Source organism: Artibeus jamaicensis, unplaced genomic scaffold (genome assembly GCF_021234435.1).
Source record: "Artibeus jamaicensis isolate MK-2021 breed Jamaican fruit bat unplaced genomic scaffold, CSHL_Jam_final contig_525, whole genome shotgun sequence".
In the NCBI taxonomy this organism is placed as follows: domain Eukaryota; kingdom Metazoa; phylum Chordata; class Mammalia; order Chiroptera; family Phyllostomidae; genus Artibeus; species Artibeus jamaicensis.
The window spans coordinates 2792629-2811154 of NW_026521874.1; the positions used below are offsets into that span (position 1 = coordinate 2792629).

At 45.6% G+C, this 18526-nt stretch overlaps 1 protein-coding gene across 5 annotated transcripts in view; it reads left to right on the forward strand.

Moving 5' to 3' along the window:
- The window catches only part of SBNO1 (strawberry notch homolog 1), a 50786-nt gene that overhangs the window by 13592 nt on the left and 18668 nt on the right, over positions 1 to 18526 (forward strand). For 4 of the 5 annotated variants that reach the window (XM_037160877.2, XM_053669757.1, XM_053669759.1 and 1 more), the window contains 13 exons: positions 2939 to 3039; positions 6453 to 6549; positions 7910 to 8070; positions 8861 to 8994; positions 9127 to 9217; positions 10390 to 10551; positions 11401 to 11536; positions 11616 to 11721; positions 11846 to 11999; positions 12434 to 12616; positions 13611 to 13708; positions 15561 to 15712; positions 18221 to 18418. In XM_037160877.2, the coding sequence (XP_037016772.2) occupies positions 2939 to 3039; positions 6453 to 6549; positions 7910 to 8070; positions 8861 to 8994; positions 9127 to 9217; positions 10390 to 10551; positions 11401 to 11536; positions 11616 to 11721; positions 11846 to 11999; positions 12434 to 12616; positions 13611 to 13708; positions 15561 to 15712; positions 18221 to 18418 (1773 nt within the window). The remainder of the gene's footprint in view (positions 1 to 2938; positions 3040 to 6452; positions 6550 to 7909; positions 8071 to 8860; positions 8995 to 9126; positions 9218 to 10389; positions 10552 to 11400; positions 11537 to 11615; positions 11722 to 11845; positions 12000 to 12433; positions 12617 to 13610; positions 13709 to 15560; positions 15713 to 18220; positions 18419 to 18526) is intronic. The other variant, XM_053669758.1, reaches the window with a different exon arrangement.

The following is an 18526-nucleotide window of genomic DNA, read 5'->3' on the forward strand; positions in this document are numbered from 1 at the left end:
CTCCATCTTGGCGGAAGTCCCCCAGTTTTATGTATTGTGAATGCCTGGTGAACATTTTTCTCAGTCCTTTAAACCAGCGCTTCTCAAACTTTGTGTGTCTGTGAGTCACTTGGGGATCTTGTTCAGAAACAGTCTGTTCAGTAGGTCTGGGATGGGGCCGGGAGTCTGCATTTCTAATAGCTTGTTGGAGGTGCTGTTGCCGGTGGTCCTTGGACCGTGCTTGAGGTTCACAGGCTTTTGAACTGATAGTTTGATACTTTAACTCAGACCTTCACAGTCTCATGGTTTGGCTTCATTGCTTGTAGGTAGTCGTGTTTTTAGGAAATTCTCTTTCAAAATGCATACTTTCCTTATAAAATAATATTATATTTTCTTTGAAGGGTGAACTCACGTACTTTTTTGTTACCACTTGTTAAAGTATGCACTTGAGTGGATTTTAGTGTAGTCACAGAATCATACAACCATTACTGCCAGCTGATCCAGGACACTTCAAGGGTAGGTTTCGGTGTAGAGGGAAGGGCGCAGCAGTGGTTTGATCACACTTTTTTTAGGGATTCGTTTATGCATGAAGAATGTAGATTTTATCGTTAGTTTTCTTCTCAGGAGTGGTTTTTTTTGTTGTCGCTGGTTCAGTCAGCAAATACTTACAGAGCACCTGTGTGCCGAGCACTGTTCTGGGGTTTTGAGGCCGTGGCCGAGAGAACGGTTTGAGTCTCTGCTGCCACGGAGCTTGCGCTCTGCAGGGCGCTGGGGGCGGGCACCATGGAGAGAGCTGGGGAATGGCGTGCGGGGCAGGGCGCGGTCACCGTTTCAGGTGTGGTGCTCAGAGGAGGCTTCATATTTAGTACAGTTAGGTCGTTTTGAAGGGTAAAATAGATGAATTTGTCTTTTTTTAACTCTCGCTATATCAAGTTTTAATAATATATTTTTAGAAGCCGAAAAATGTGAATTCTTAAGAGGGATATTTTTTCCTTATCTTCTCCATTGAACTGAGTAGTCTTTGAGTCCCTGTCATGGACTCAAACCACGATGGGCTCTGTTGGAGAGAGTGACTCTGACCTCGGTGATACCCTGAGCTGACCACTGTCTTATACTAGCACATTCCATCAGGCTTGTGGAATGAGGTGATGGGCTTTGAGTAGGATAGTTCCTCCTTTCAAACAGCTGCTTTATTTTTCTGATAGTGGGAGGTAAATTTTCATACCTGCTATAGACCGGTATCTAATTCTGTGGCAGAATCGACTGCTTGGCAGTTGAAATTTGCTTGTGTTTATAAAGTGAAGAGTGAGGGGTGTTCTGAAGAAGGGGGTGCAGAAAGTGTGTGTAGGCCGATGTGGAACTGTGTCCAGTGACAGGCAGTTGAAGTACCCGATGCGCTCATCTTCATTTGGGGTCTGCGCTGCTGTGCTTTTTGGCTGTGGTCTTACTATCAGTGTTGTCATCCTGAACTAAGTGAAAGTGACGTTCGCCTTAACTGTCTTCGGGCTGATGGCCGTTTTCTGCTGTGGGAAGCAGGACTGGGGCCCTGACCCAGCCGAGGTGCAGGGCAGTGTCTGGGGTGGCTCTTGGGAGACTTAAAGGTGATCAGTGAGTACAGACTGCTTTTCATGAGCAGTCTTGGGCTTTGTGAGGGGAAGGACTGCTGCCCTGAGGGGAGCGGCTCTCTGGGGGTTACACTCCGCTCCTCATTCAGCTGGTGCTTTCATAAGTTGGAGGAGGTGTGTGCGCCGCAGGGAGGGAGTCCAGGGAGCAAGGCAGGATGCAGGAGAGCACGGGAGCTGCCCCAGTGACGGCTGGGGCAGCGACTTGCCCCCACGCAGGGCTGTCATTTGCGAAGACGGTAGACTGCAGACCAAGGGCATCCTTGTATGGAAGCCTGGGAAGCTCTGTCAGACTGGGCCAGGGCTGGGAAGGAGCAGGGGGACACTGGAGATCAGCGTACGGTTGTGTTGTAGAAGGTCATCTTTTTGCTGAAAGGGAAACCTCTTAAAGTATGAAACTGCAAAGAGCAAGGTGTTGCGTGTTCTTCTTTATCTCTTATCTGTGCGGCCCCGCCCCTTTCAGAGCCCTGAGCCGTTAGTCTTTCTTTGGGTTCCCGTCTGTCACTGGAGCACAGTCTGTCACTCTGCAAGCTGTTCACTGTCTCTCCCACACATCTGTGGGACAGACCGTGCTCCACAGTGACATTATTGCCTCTGTTCGCAGTGTTCCTCGTTTGCAACACTTTAATCCTGGTCATTTTGGACTCCCAAGTGACAGGCCCCCAAATAACTCATCTGTTGGTAGAATAGACGAGATGCTAATAGTGTCCCTGGTGTGATTTTCACACTGATCTCAAGAACCCCAGGTGTACCAAAATGCTTCCGGGGCACTTAGAGATGGAGGCCAGTTAGTTCCAGAGGCTCTGGGCTCCTCGACCAGCAGTTCCACTGTGACCGAGGCTCAGATGAGGGTTTCTACTGCTGTGCCTAAGAAGAGTGTGCAGAGAAAGGTAGACAGAGCTCCCGGTGGTTTTCTTCTTCTGGAAATAGTTCTTTTGCCTTGAAAGTTAGTGAGGGCCGTCAGATCTGGTGAGACGGACTCTGTCTTGGTGAGGGCACTGGGTTTTTGTTTGTTTTCACAGAACCGAATGAAGTGTCTTAAAGTAATGCCAGCTCTTGGCCTTTGTACTGAAATGAACTATCAAACAGTTCTGGATAAGGCATCTTTTTGATAAATGGTTTTCATATTTTCTGCGCACACATTTCTTTTTAAGGCTGATTCTTCCACAATGGTACCTAGCTTTGGATGTTTTCATTCTTATGCTTAATTTAAGTTAGTGATAAGCAGATTGGTATTTTTCAGTTTGGGAAATGGGTAAACTACTGAATTTTTAAAGAAATCGTAGGAAAAGAAATTGAGATTTGGTTCTAAAATATAAATTGACTCTCTCCTTCAGCTGATGTAAGCAATGGTACAATAAAGAAAGAGTCTTCTAATAAAGAAGTAGCAAGAATATGGATAAATGACATGAAAATGAGGAGTTTTTCCCCGACCATGGTGAGTGTCAAAGCCGTGTCTGTATTTTGTGTGGTAGGAAAGTACACTTGGCTAAAAGTGCTTTTACCAACCCTCAGATGCCCTGGCTGGGCAGCTCAGTTGCTTAGAGCATCATCCCGACACGCCAGGTTGCAGGTGCGGTCTTTGGTCGGGACACACACCAGGGACACGCACACACCAGCATAACTCTGGGACAGCAAGCCAGTGTCTCTGTCTCCGACGGGCTCTCTCAGATCAATAAACAGTAAAGTAAGACAGTCCTCAGAAAACTTTCCTTGGGTGAAGGTGGGCTACTCAGTTATATAAACTAAGCTTAAACCTCATTGGAATAAACTAACATATTCTAACCAAGGTGGTTAAAACTGGCAAAATTGACAAGATGGACATAGCATTGTTGCACTACTGACATCTTTTTATTGTGACTGATCTGAGCAGTGAAAAACAACAAACATGGAGTTAAGTACTTGGTAACTGTTCGTTTTAGGACTAAACCTGCATGCGTAGCTGTTTGTGAGCTGTGAGGTCACATGGTGGTCTAGGTATGAACCAGTTATATGATCTTTTTCTTACACTTTGGAAATGCTACATGCTTTGAGTCCATTGATTCTGTATGTTTATTCAATAACTACGCAGTTTATAATACTGAGTGTGTGTGGTAGGTTTCTACAAGAAGTGTCCTACATGGCTTCCCCTCAGAAACATGCACTTTGACAAATGCATGTTCTAGTAGCAAGTTACGGCAGAAGGCATGTGGTGCTGCTCACAGTGAGGGCTGTGCGCTTGGAGAAAGATGAGGTCGTCCTGGCCTGGGAAGACTTTGTGTTTCAGAGCAGCTGAAACACCGATCTGCAGTGGTCAGTGTGGAGAGACTCTGAAGGGGGCGTCTCGGGGAGGGAACTACATTAGAGCATTAATAGACATGGGGGTGGGGGTGGCCATGTGCTTAGGTGACATGGAGCCCAGACACTTGACTTGCAGGAAGATGGAGTGGTTGGTTTGGGCTTTGGGGGTCTTGAGCTGAGTTTGGAGGACTTTGGACTTGGTGCAGCAGCCCCGGATTGTGGAGGGACCTGCTAGTGATTTAGGATAAGTGGGGTCGGGGGGGAGGTTGAGAGGAGGTTGGCCAAGCAATGCAGGAGGGAGGTCATAAGGGTCTAAACTAGGGGGTTGGAAAGGCTGAGGGGAAGGAAAAGAAGACAGTGAGATGACTGCACATGACGGTGTTGGAGGATCGATGGGACTTGGGGGTGGGACAGGAATTGGGGACACCAGTGCAGCTGTGCCTCAGGCCACGTTTGGGGACCAGGAGAAAGAGCAACCCAGCAGGACCTACAGAGAAAGTGGAGGGTGACGTGGCGCTGGAAGGTAAGGGCAGCTCTCCTTTCCTTTTTATTTATCCATTTTTATATAGTCTAGAGCAGAACAGGAAGGCACACAGATGCTCAATAAATGTGGAAAGAAAAAGGGCGGTGGGAGATAAGCATCCAATCAGTATCAACCCACAGAGTGCACAGGGGAAAACCCCATAAAGTAAACTTGCGTGCCAGCAGTTTACTGGAGAGGGGTTTTTTTTTGAAAAGTAGGAATGCGTGTTTCCCCAGGATATGTTGTTCACAGTTAGTGCTCGGGTCGTAGTCACCCCGTGATCTGCTGCAGTCCTGGATTGTGCTCGCAGTTAAGGGCCATGGAACACATTGCAGACTGGCAGCCTGTGGACCAAGACCAGTGCATACGTGTGGTGTTTAGTGTCCACAATTTTTGAAAATTTTTGAATTTTTGCTAACACACAAAAGTCTTGATATCTAGGTTCCCTTAAAAAATAGGAGTGCTTGTCAGCTGTGTGCCCACGGTCCCTACCTGGTAACTTGTGCCCGCAGTTGAGCGGTGAGCGCAGGCTTTGCGTGTTGGGCAGGTACAGCAGGCCCTGCCGTCTCCCCGTTCCCATGTGTCTCCTTGACCCTGAGCTTGCTGGCAGCTGCCCTTTTGTGTCCAGCTGGCTTAGAAATGTTACCAAATGTTTCTAAGGTTTTGTAACCCTTATGTATTACCAGCATATCTTCTAATTATACTCCTGGTGATTTTTAAGAATATATTTATTTTTTAATAAAAAAACATTTATTTTTTTTAATGTAGGGAGAGAGAAGGTACAGGGAGACAGAGGGAGGCTGGTCACTTAACATGGCATGTGTTCCCGTTGTGGGGGAGGTGGAGCTGGGGGGGCTCAGAATGTGAGGCCCCTGCCTGAGACCACCCAGTCGAATGAGGGCACAGCCGGGACTCAGATCTGTTGCTTTGGCCAGCCCCGTCTGTCTCCCGTTTCTGAACGTGGATCTCACTTCGGTGTGCTTGCTCAGAACGTTCCCAGTTCTATGGGGTTTTCCCCTGTGCACTCTGTGGGTTGATACTGATTGGATGCTTATCTCCCACCGCCCTTTTTCTCTCCACATTTATTGAGCATCTGTGTGCCTTCCTGTTCTGCTCTAGACTATATAAAAATGGATAAATAAAAAGGAAAGGAGAGCTGCCCTTACCTTCCAGCGCCACGTCACCCTCCACTTTCTCTGTAGGTCCTGCTGGGTTGCTCTTTCTCCTGCCTCCTTGGTGCACTGGCCTTCACGGCCTCCTCTCTGTCCCCTGTCTTGAACAAGCCTGTGTTCACAAAGAGCTTTCCTGGGGGTTTACTGGGAGGGAACAGCAGCTTGTTCAGGATTTGTCTGTCCCGTTGCACCCTGTCCCTTCTGCACTCTAGAGAAACAAAGGGAACGCACGGTGGTGGTGACCTTTTGCTGTGTCTGCTGGGACAGTCCGGGTTCCTCCTGCTTCCCAGGGGTACTCACCGCTAGCTCCAGTTCACTGTCGGATGTGCCAGGGTTTGGAGCATGGCTGATAGGGGACCCTGAGTGTGGTGGTGGCTGTGTCTGTGGGTACACAGGAGTCTGCAGTAAACTCGTCTTTTCAAGGGACCTTCAGACTCCCGAGTTTGCTGGGGTGTTGGCCTTAGGCACAGAGGGAAAGGAGACAGGTGGAGGTGAAAAAAGGGTAGGGCCTGACGCTTAGACTCTGCGCCCCCCAGACCTGGCCCTCGTCCTGTCCTGGACTGGGCTGCGGGTGAGGATGGAAGCCCAGTGGTGGGCACAATGAAAGGGGCCAGCATTTGAGATGGTGGAGGGAAGGTGGAGCCCTGTGGTGACCCCTTTGTGCATTAGGGGTGCGAGTAGGTCATGGATTGTCTGTGATCATCATTGGATCAGCAGGGAAGCTGCAAGGCAGGACCCCAGTTTCAGGGACCATGGAAGTGGCGTGTCATCCTTCCAGGACTGAAGATGGGGGTGTTTTCGCAGTAGAGATTTTCTTCGTTGGCTGGGCCTCCGCTCTCTGGAACTAGAATTGATGGTGCTCTCTCTGTGCTGCAGAAGGTTCCTGTTGTAAAAGAGGAAGATGAGCCGGAGGAGGAAGATGAAGAGGAGATGGGCCATGCAGAGACCTATGCCGAGTACATGCCAATAAAATGTACGTCTGGGGACTTGTCAAGTAACGAAAGATTTCAGTGTCTGCTGGGATTTGCCAGTGTTGGGCAGGTGCCTTCGGTTTGACGGCACATGCTGGGTAATGTTTTAAGCTGCAATGCATTTGAAAATGAGTGCATGGAAGTTTTACTTTCAGGTTTTTTCTTCTTCCTGCACAAATTTAGAACTTTTTGTAGGTTGAAATCTTTTCAAACCAAGAGTGAAACCTTGGGTTTTACTTTGTTTCAAGTAAACTTTGCTCATATTAACAGTGATTATAAATGTGTCTTTAGAGCTTATCTAAAATTAATCCTAAAAAGTGATAGTCTTAAAAATAAAATGTGCCATTTGAATTCAGTAGTTTACAGTAACATCATTTTTGCCTTTTTTCCATAATGGCCATGAAAATTAATAATTTGTATAAAATTTTTCATGTTTTCATTAAATTAAGTAATATGAAAAATACTTAGAGTTAGAATTTGTCTTCTGTATACTCTGGGTTTCTATAAAAAGCCGCTAACAATACCACTTAAACTAAAAACCTATTTGCCAACCATGTATTGGCTCTAAGATCCTATACATATCTGGTCACTTATAATGAGTTTTAGGTTGTACTTTCCGAAATTTTGTGTCCCTCCTTTCCAGTAATAGTCTCTTCCCCAAAGGATTGAAATTATTTCGATGGCCCTTTAAACCAGAGTTTGTCAAAGTAAATCCGAACCATTGCCTGTTTTTGTAAATAAAGTTTTATTGGAGCACAGCCCTGCCCGTTGGTTTATCTGTGGGCTGCGCTGCGACAGCAGTGTTGGTGGGCGTGCGAGAGGCCGGATGCTCTGCAGAGCTGCAGACACTTCCCTCCTCGCCCTTTAATAATAGAAGAGGGTTGTTGGCGCCGACTTTAAGTTATGTTCACTTCATACACTTTTGAGAATTAGTTGCTGTTTAATTTTGTAGGCAAGAGTTTTTTTTTTAATTTTTAAGACCGTACTTTTAAAAAAATCCTCACTGGAAGGTGTGTTTTACTGATTTTTTTTAGGAAGGGGGGAGGAGAACAAACATCAGTCTCTTGCCTCCCCCACGCACACCCACCAGAGCAGACCTGCAGCTGAGGCGCAGCCCTGACCCACATGGGGCCTGCAGCCTTTCCGTGGGTGGGCCGTGCTCTCGCCGGCTGCGCTGCCCGGCCAGGGCTCAGTTGGCGTAAATGGCACCCTCCTGGTCATCAGTGACTTGTCGTAGAGTCCCAGAGTGTGTGGTTACTTACTCAGATCTTCTGTCAGAGGAAGAACACGCAGTATCTCAAAATAAAACTGGGGACATTATCTAGAATCGTTAAAATGAAGTATTTAAACTTTCCCATTTAGTGAAAATTGGCCTACGTCACCCGGACGCTGTGGTGGAAACCAGTTCTTTATCCAGCGTTACCCCTCCTGATGTTTGGTACAAGACGTCCATCTCCGAGGAGACCATCGACAACGGCTGGCTGTCGGCACTGCAGCTTGAGGCGATCACGTATGCAGCCCAGGTGAGCAGCGCTCCTTCGTGACTGCGCGCCCTGCTTATGTTTAGTCTATACATCATTGTTTTTAGCCCACAGGTGAGTTTTTCTTGCATGAAAAACTTGTGGCTGTGATTTTTGTGGGTGTTCTGTGTGTTGGAAAGTTAAATGGAGGTAGCACAGATGTGGGGAGGGTACTGCCTGTGGAAATGACAGAGGCCACACGGGCCCTTTTGGAACGCACTGGGCTTACGCATTAAAACTTCAGTACACGTACCCTTCAACCCAGAAGTACCGTTGCTGGGGGTCTAGCCCGTAGAACACTGGCTGAGAACAAAGCATACAGGCTGTCGCAGCTCTTCCCCGCAATGGCTGAAAGCCGCAGCCTTGGGGGTGACGGAGGGACCAGGTGTTACTCTTCGGGTGTCGTGTCAGCTTTCCAGACAGCGCGTCAGAGTTATGCCCGCGGGTTCTGAAGGGTTCTGTCATACTCTGTCTTCGTAAATTAAATAATGGCCAGGTAGCCGCCCGCCCCTACATGTATATGACGTAAAAGTTCGTTTTTGGTTGTGTGAGTGTGGGAAGGGGCGTGGGAGAATGGGCATCAGTCCGTTAACGTTAGTTATTTGGTGCATGTGAGAGGAGCAAGACTGAGTGTGTGGTAGGTGGAAAGAAAGTGTCCACACTGAGCCAAACTGGGTGCCGTTTATGTAAACGTAGATCATGTGAATGTAACCCCAAAACCATGTATGGAAGACCGACCACCAAAATATTAAGGGGGTTAGATTAATTGCCAGCCTTCTCTGGTTTTTTGCAGCAACATGAAACATTCCTACCTAATGGAGATCGTGCTGGCTTCTTAATTGGCGACGGTGCCGGCGTAGGGAAGGGAAGGACGATCGCCGGGATCATCTATGAGAACTATCTGTTGAGCAGGAAACGAGCGCTGTGGTGAGTGCCAGCGCGGCTGTGGGGGCGTCCGGGAGCGCTGGTCTCTCCAGCACTTGGTTTTATTTTTTCCTGAAAACTGCCTGAACAATGGAATCTGCATTTATTTATGCATTTGTTTATTTTTGTTGGCAGGTTCAGTGTTTCAAATGATTTAAAGTATGATGCTGAAAGAGATTTGAGAGATATCGGAGCAAAAAACATTTTGGTCCATTCATTAAATAAGGTATGAGAAAGTTTCCTGTTCAGCTGGTTGTTCAGTAAATGTTGCCCCATATGTACGATGTGGGAATAATCCATTTCTACTCCGGAGAGTTGTTACAGGGATTCAGTGAGTTATTTCACAGAAAACCTGATGACTGCTGGCCTCTGGTAGTGCGTGGGTGACTGCGTGGTCACGCGCGGTGCCAGGTGGGGTTCGTAACAAAATAACCCCGGGTGTATTGTCTCTTTCTTGGGTTTATTCTCCAGTCCTGTTATTTTGTTACTATGTGCGGATGAAACTCATCACTGCAGAAGGGCAGGATATACCCTGGCTGCGTGGGCAGGCCTTGTGCTGTGCCCGTTGCAGCATCAGCCCCATGTGGTGTGGACACCGGCGGAGATGCTTGTGCACCCAGTGGACTTGCGTGTCCGTACCTGCATGCGTGTTGAGACAGTTCTGTCAAGTGGAAGAAAGTGCGTCTTACTGTCTAAAACACAGTTATTTTTTATTACAATCTTAATTTTTAGCAAATGTTGACTGTTTTCCATCTATACACAAATTGCTGGGGTTACAGGGTAGAATAGACTCGGGTCCTCGAGTCCCTTCCTTTGGCCCTTTGAAAATAAGGGACGTAAACTACTTGCCACGTGAGTCCTAAGCTGTTGCCCTGCTCACCAGGGCTTTTTTGGGGTGAGTGCTCCTCATTGGACCAACATGTCAAGTTCCACGGCTTGAATGACGACTGAGTGGTCAGAACAAAAGCATGTGACTGGCATTGAAGTATTTTTGATTTGAGTCAGCATAATTGAAGGAGGGCACATTAACTATTAATCAATGATTCTTATGTTTCCCTCAGAACTTAATTACAGTGCTTTGCATATTAAATGCATAAAAAATATTTGTAGAGTAAACATGACCTCTGTAGGGGAGTTTGGTTAGCAATCTTTTTGGTGATAGGCTTTTTTAAGACTCTGAGGACTGGACCCTTGCACCATAAAGTTGTGCACATTTGTGTGGGTGCACAGTGTGTGTGTGCACTCACGTGTGTCAGACATTTTACGTGTGATCTCAGGGAGCCTTGCCTTCCCTGAGCAGCCCACCGAGGACCACCAGCCTCCTGTGGAAGTGTGGGTGGGGTAAATGTTTCAGAGAGAAAAGTATGTTTCCTAAATTTTTTCTCTGCTCTTTTTTAGTTTAAGTATGGAAAAATTTCTTCCAAACATAATGGGAGTGTGAAAAAGGGTGTTATTTTTGCTACTTATTCTTCCCTCATCGGCGAAAGCCAGTCCGGCGGAAAATATAAAACAAGGTTAAAACAGCTTCTACACTGGTGCGGTGATGACTTCGACGGTGTGGTATCCTTTGTAGCAGATGTTTTTACATTCGTTAATGACACAAAAGTTAGCGTAAGGGCGGACATTTGGAAACCAGGAATCCCCAGATTAAAGAAGTTGCTGGGATGCCGACTTTAATGGTTACACGGAGTCCCAGGGGATCAGAACGGATTCTGTCCTTTGGCTTCAAATAGGAGCCAGTATTTGTGTTCTGGTGTAGGACAGTGTCCATAGGTGTGCAGAATGCTGAGGACCATACTTCCCTCCTGGAGACCCCCAACGCACGTCTACGTGGTGAAGCACCTGAGGGGGAACCGGCCTTAAAGCCTTCATGGCTCGGTTGCTGCCGCACACTGTCCTGCAGGCGGGGACTGCGGTGTTTGAAATGCTGGCTACGAGGCTTACCGGTCAGGCTTCTGCTGACAAAACCTGCCAGAGCTGTCTGTGTGGCAGGCCGTTTTCTCCATTCTTTCTGACTGTGGACTGAGTGTCTGGTTCCAGTGAACACCGAAGTGCGTAGATGCCTCCAAGACCTCAGGGGGGGGGCGTGAAGCCCCGGAGAGGCGCACAGAGGGCTTCCTTGATGATTGTGATCGTAATGAAAAAGGAAGGAGGAATCCGGAGCAAATACGACAAAATGTCATGGTTTGGCAAAGCTGGACCATAGGTCTGTGGGTATTTTAAAAAACTGGTTAATGCCCACGGGTGTATTATCAACAGCATCCTTTCCTCTAATAATCTTGAGTTTTATCCCAGGGCCATCCCCCTAGAAATCTTGGACTTTCCCAGTGCCTGGGGAAATAAAAGTTAACTCCCTGAAAGATTGAAGACATGTGCTACTGTGATTCATTCCTTAACTCATTCTTACAGATAGTGTTTGATGAATGTCATAAAGCAAAAAACTTGTGTCCTGTTGGTTCTTCAAAGCCAACCAAGACAGGCTTAGCAGTCTTAGAGCTTCAGAACAAATTGCCAAAGGCCAGAGTTGTCTATGCCAGTGCCACTGGTGAGTAGCTATTTATTTAAAAGAAATGTGCGTAGGTTATCTTTTCAGCTGAAACATGTTTTATTTTGGTGTTTTCCAGGTGCTTCTGAACCACGAAACATGGCCTACATGAACCGACTTGGAATATGGGGTGAAGGAACTCCGTTTAGAGAGTTCAGTGATTTCATCCAAGCTGTGGAACGAAGGTAATGCAGCTCATGACCGCTCTCAGGAGCAGTCTCAGAGATGGGTGCTGCCGAGACCGCTCTCATGTCCATTAGAGCCCTGCTGTATTTACCGAGAGTTACTGTGTGTTTTAATTTTATTCAGAGGCGTTGGTGCCATGGAGATTGTTGCTATGGACATGAAGCTCAGGGGCATGTATATTGCTCGACAGCTGAGCTTTACTGGAGTGACCTTCAAAATCGAGGAGGTTCTTCTGTCCCAGAGCTATGTGAAGATGTATAACAAAGCAGTCAAGCTGGTGAGGGTTTTTTCTTAATTCCTACTGTTTTTAACGTACCCACTAAGTTTCTCTTAGTTTTGTTCAGTGTAATGTGGGTCAGCCCACAAGGGTCCATTTCTGCTAGAAAACAACAGGTAAATCACCAGATTCTTATTTTTTTCATATTCGAAGCCTTCTCTTTGCTAACTTATAAAAATAGCCATTGTTTTAGTTGCATAATTTAAAAAATCACAATGTAATTATTTCCTAAAACACTTGATTAGTTAATAAGAATTTTGAGGCAACTCTGTGTGAGCATCTTAGAAGAAATTTTTAAAGATCCCAAGTTACTGATTATGCTTCATTCAATTAATGTTAAATAGTCTTGCCCTTAACATTGTTTCGGCTGAACTAGTTAATACTGTGCACTCGCTCGAAGACAAAACACCTAAGGCGTTGATTGTTGTCCTCAGTGGGTCATTGCCAGGGAGCGGTTTCAGCAAGCGGCAGACCTGATTGACGCTGAGCAGCGCATGAAGAAGTCCATGTGGGGGCAGTTCTGGTCTGCGCACCAGCGGTTCTTCAAGTACTTGTGCATAGCATCCAAAGTGAAGCGGGTTGTGCAGCTAGCTCGCGAGGAAATCAAGAATGGAAAAGTAAGTCGGACAGTGCGTTGAGAGGTTTAGTTTACTCTTTGCTTATGTGTGTGTGTTTTTAAGTCTTTTGGGTATTGAGGTTTTCTACTTGTAAAGCCTCTTTCTAAAGGATAGTTGCAAAACGATTAATGTAGTTAAAACTGAAAGATGGTTTTTAAAGTAATGGACTCAGTGCCTGGTTGGAAAGAATTTTGATAGCTCAAAAAGATGTAGAGAAGTAAATGTGACTGTTTTGTTTTGTTTTTTTAAAGATTTTATTTGCTTATTTTTAGAGGGAGGGGAAGGGAAGGAGAAAGAGAAGGGGAGAAACATCAATGTGTGGTTGTCTCTTGTGAGCCCTCCACCGGGGACCTGGCCCGCAACCCAGGCACGTGCCCTGACTGGGAACTGAACCAGTGACCCTTTAGTTTGCAGGCCTATGCTCAGTCCACTGAGCCCCACCAGCCAGAGCACATGACTAAATTTTGGTCGTACACAGATATAACCACTGATAACATGTGGGGAGATATGTATATAATATGTGTAATTGATTTGTTTTGAAGAGGGAGTGGAATGGGGCAGGGGAGAGAGACATCGATTTGTTGTTTCACTTATTTATGTATTCATTGGTTGCTTCTTACATGTGCCCTGATCTGGGATTGAACCCAAAACTTTGGTGTATTGGGTCAACACTAACCAACAGAGAGTACCCGGCCGGGGCATGGATCTGTATTTCTCAAGGCTTTTGCTTTTTGATGAGTGTATGTCTCCTTGCAGCACAGAGAGACTGGGCAGGGGTTTCAGTCATGTCCACTGCTGTGATCCTGTTTTCCCAGCTAAGTTTCCACACAAAGCATGTCTCAAATGTACCTGGTCTAAGTGAGCACACATGTACAATGATGGTCATTTGTTTGGAATCTTTTTTTTAGTATTTACAGTGTCTTTAAACAGCCACGTGCACATGTTCGTGTTTAACTGCCACATAAACTTGTGTGTCAATTTCTCCTTCCCTAAGTGCGTGGTCATCGGTCTGCAGTCGACAGGAGAAGCCAGGACCTTGGAGGCCTTGGAAGAGGGCGGCGGGGAGCTGAATGACTTCGTGTCAACTGCCAAGTAATGTCTTCTGGTTCTGAGTTTTTACTTAGTGATTTTCAGTCTTCTTTAGCTCATGGAACACCAACTAAACTTTTGCAGTACACCAAAAACTATTATATGAGGGGGGACCCAAATAAACCCATAATCTGCTTGTAAATAATTGTGTATTTATTTTAACATGTTTAAACTTCAGTCACCTTCAAAGTACTCTCCATTTGACACAGTACACCTCCCGAGACTTTTTTCCCACTGCTCAAACAGTTTTTGAACTCAGGAATTTTGATGCCTTTTAGTGCTTTGCTGTTTGTTTCATCTCTTCCACACCTCTGAGGGCTTCTTTCATTTGGGGGGGATTTCTCAGAGTGGAATGGGGTGAATAGGGAGGGTGGGGCACGGGGGCATGTTTTTGTTCAAAAATTGCTGACCACTCAGCACAGTGTGGGTGGGTGTGAACATAAGTTACCTACCATGAAATGGGCAGATGTGTTAAAAAGTCTTCAAAAAAAAATTTGCTGAATCCAAACGCAGCTTCTCACAACAACACTAAGTGGTGCCCTGATGCAAATGGGTTCCTAAAACACTCAGTGAGGAGCCGATACTACAAGGGCCCCGCCCTCCAGAGGACAATTTCAGGGTTTTATTTTGGGTCCCCTCTCAGTATTCTTCTCGATCTGACCAAAATACGCATAATTTTGATTCATTTGTACGGGACAGCTATTGTTATGTCGGCTGTTGTCGTCATTTCTTTATTTGACGTCTAAGGGAAAAGCAGTTTATGCCCCTGGGGAAATAGGTGGTGTGTATTTAAAAAATTTTTGTGGTACCCCGGTTGAAAAATTCTTAGATTAGTTTAAATGTTGGTATTTCCTGGAAGCAAAATATTTGATTCATCAGTACCCCTTTTTTAAGTTTTACCGACGTCAGTTTTTGCAACCCTGTGTGGATACATGAGTGTCTCTGCTGGGGGACAGCAGTGGTGCCGAGATGGGGCACGTTCCAACAGCAGGGTTCTCGGGCTCTGGACCGAGGAAGGGCCCAGTTTCTGTTAGCCCTGCGCCCTGTGGGCGCCTGAGACAGCTGAGCATAGGGTCCTTTTCAGGGTCACCTTTGTGCACTTGAAATTACAGCTTCAGTAAGTGGGAAACAGTTAAGAAACAGGTTTGGTTTGCCTCGGTTTAGGAAGCTCTAATAATCACAAGCAGTCATAAGATAGTAAAAAATAAGTTCCTAAAAAAATTATTTTGGTACTGTTTTTCTGTTTGTCTGAACCGCCCATTCTAATTCTGGTAGTAAAATTAGCAAAATGATTTTCTACCATACTGTGTCTTCCTTTAGGGGATACGTTCAAGTGGCTCCATTTAAGATAGATACAAGTAAAAACTGCTTTTAAAAGCAAAACACCCCCCTGCTAATCTGTGCTTGTGTGCCTCGCACTGCCCACCTAATACAATGGCCACTGGTCTCACGGGGCGCTCGAGCCAGTCACGGGGCCCAGCCACACAAAGTGCTGTGAGTGTGCAGCGCACACCAGGTTTCGGAGACCACAGGTGGGACAGTGCAGCGGCTCACTGCTTACCTGCTGAAGCAGTCTGAGTTAAATAAAACATTAAAAAAGGTTTCAACCGTTTGCTTTTTAATACAGAGCTACTAAAAAGTGTACAAGCTCCCTGTTCGGCTCAGCTTACAGTATATTGAATTTGGATGGCCCTCTCTTTGAATATTAAAATTCATTTGAGCTGGATAATCAATATTTTGTAAGATTGAACAGTGTTGATTTTTAAGAAGTATTCGTAGTGAGGTTTTTCTACATAGTAATTTAATAAACTGAATTGTTCACGTCACTCCTCCCGCCCCCCCGCCCTGCAAACAGAGGAGTGCTGCAGTCGCTCATTGAGAAACACTTCCCTGCTCCGGACAGGAAAAAGCTCTATAGTCTCCTGGGAATCGACCTAACAGCTCCAAGTAACAGCAGTTCACCACGCGATAGTCCTTGTAAAGAAAAGAAAATAAAGAAGCGGAAAGGTGGGTGGTTGGTTGGTTTGATTGTTTGTTTATGTTGAAAGTAGTGTAGATTTGAGCATTTTGAAGCAGATTTATTTCGGTACTTAACTGCCTGCCTTGAATCAGCAAATGGCTACGTATTTTCCCCATCGCTCATGTAGTTTTAAATGCACAATAACCCGTTTTAAATTAGAGCTGGAATCATTTGAATAGTGCAAGGCATGATGTTCAGTTTTTTTTTAAATATTTTTAAAAAGATTTTTATCTATTTTCAGAGAGGGGAAAGAAGGGAGAAAGAAAGGGAGAGAAACATCTCTTGGTTACCTCTTGCATGTTCCCAACTGGGACCTGGTCCCCAGCCCAGACATGTGCCCTCACCGGGAATCGAAGGGGTGACCTGTCTGTTCACCGGTCAGCACCCAGTCCACGGAGCCATACCAGCCACCCATAGTTTTCAGTGTTATAAACAGGAAGTTAAGGCACAGGAAGACTGAGAGGTTAAGGAGATTTCCCCTGTTCATACAGCTATTGGGGGATATGTGGGAACCAAACTCCGGGCCTCTCTGTTCTCAGCCTGCCTGCATGTGTCTTTATATTCTTTCTGAAAGAGGCTTCTGTTAGTCTATTTTTTCCATTCTCGGGAATACACTAGCTCAGGTTTGTTAGACATTTCATAGCAATGCAAACTTGGGTTTGTATTTAGGTGCTTACGTTGTTTGAGAAGTTACTTTTTCAAGCTCTTTCTCTATTAATAGTAAGAGTAACATAGTGAAGAATGTGGTGCTGTGTGCTTTAAACTTAATGCTTGACACTGGAACCTTATTTCATTCATTCTAAAAAATACATTGTTATACTTCTAATGTGCCTGAAAGTGGGTGGTTGTTATAGTATAACTGGCAATTTTTTTTTACCTTACTGGTGTGGAAAGTAATGTCTTGGATTAGTAGCATCTTAAATATGTGAACCTTTTTTTTTTTTTTTAAAGATTCTATTTATTTTTAGAGAGATGTGAAGGGAGGGAGAAAGACAGGGAAAGAAACATCAATGTATAGTTTCCTTTCGCACCCCCCTGCTGGGCACCCGACCCACACACAGCCCAGGCATGTGCCCTGGCCACCAGGGAAGGAACTGGTGACCTTTGGGTTTGCAGGCTGGCACCCAATCCACTGAGCCACACCAGCCGGGGCTAAAAATGCATTTTATACACTTTTTGTGCAATCGCCCCTTGAACAACACAAGAATGCAGGGCTCTAACCCCCTGTGCAATCAAAACATCTACACCTTTTGAATCCCCCAAAACTTAACTACTAAATAGCCTGTTTTTTAAATTGGATTTATTGAGGTGACATTAGTTCATAAAATTGCAGGCTTCAGGGGTACAATCTTTCATACATTATGTGCATATTGTATTGTGTATTCGCCAACCCAAGTCAAGTCTCGTTCTGTCACCGTCTGTCCCGCTTTCACCCTCTCTTACTGCCCCACCCCCCTCCCTCTGGTGATCACCGGACTGTTCTTAGGCGGTTGGTTTGCTTTTGTTTTTTGCTTACTCCTCACCCGCACCCAGACCCCACTCCCTCCCCTCTGGTGGTTGTCAGTCTGTTCTCCGTGTGTCCTGTTGCTGACTGGAAGCCCCGTCAGTTCACAGCAGTCAGTAAACACATTCTCTATGTTGTGTGCATTGTATGCTGTATTTTTACAGTAAGCTAGAGGAAAAGAAATGTCATTAAACTCATAGAGAAAACACATTTACAGTGATTACTGAGAAAGATCTGTGTGCGGGTGGGCCCAAGTAGCTCAAACCCGTGCCGTTAAGACTCAGCTGTGTTCGTAAAGTGTTTTTTGTTTTACGGTTCTTTTTTCAACCCAGGATTTTGTTTTGTTTGTTTGTTTTAAATATCCTCACCAAGGACATATTTATTGATTTAAGTATTCTGCAAAACTCAGACTTTGTCTCTCAACCTGATAAGACAGTTAAATTGTGACAGTGGCAGAGATTCTGATTGTTTGATCTCTTCTGAATTGATTTTGAAACTTGTATACTTGAAGGCAGTTTTGAGTTCATATTTATTTCTCTAATTTTTTCTTAAGAATAATTGGTTGGCTGGTATGGCTCAGTGGATTGAGTGCGGGCCTGTGAACCAAAGGGTTGCTGGTTTGATTCCCAGTCAGGGCACGTGCCTGGGTTGCAGGCCAGGTTCTCGATTTGGGGCGTGGAGAGGTACCACACATTGATGTTTCTCTCCCTCTCTTTCTCCCTCCCTTCCCCTCTCTAAAATAAATAAATAAAATCTTAATTTTTTTAACTACTTTTATTTTTAAAAAAAGAATAATTGAATGTGACCTAATTTCTATGAAAGTTCAGAAGGTTAGTGCTTACTTGTGCATTTTATTTGTTGTTACATACTCGCATAAATGCTTTTTTCCCCGACCAGTCTCATTTGAATTAACTGATGAACTAAACATAATTTCCTGGGTTTTTGGAACACCGAGTGGGGGCTGACTCTCTTGTTTGGGCTTTGAGGGTAGGTGAAGAAATAACTCGAGAAGCCAAGAAGGCGCGAAAAGTAGGTGGCCTGACTGGTAGCAGTTCCGATGACAGTGGGAGCGAGTCTGATGCCTCCGACAACGAGGAGAGTGACTACGAGAGCTCCAAAAACATGAGCTCTGGGGACGACGACGATTTCAACCCCTTCCGAGATGAGTCCAGCGAGGACGATGAGGACGGTGAGCTCGTCAGCTGAACGGGACTGAGGGGCAGTTGTCTCTCTGTTGTCTGGAATGCGTTTTTTTCCTGTGAAGTACAAATTGTTACACAGATTCTAGTCTCTGCTT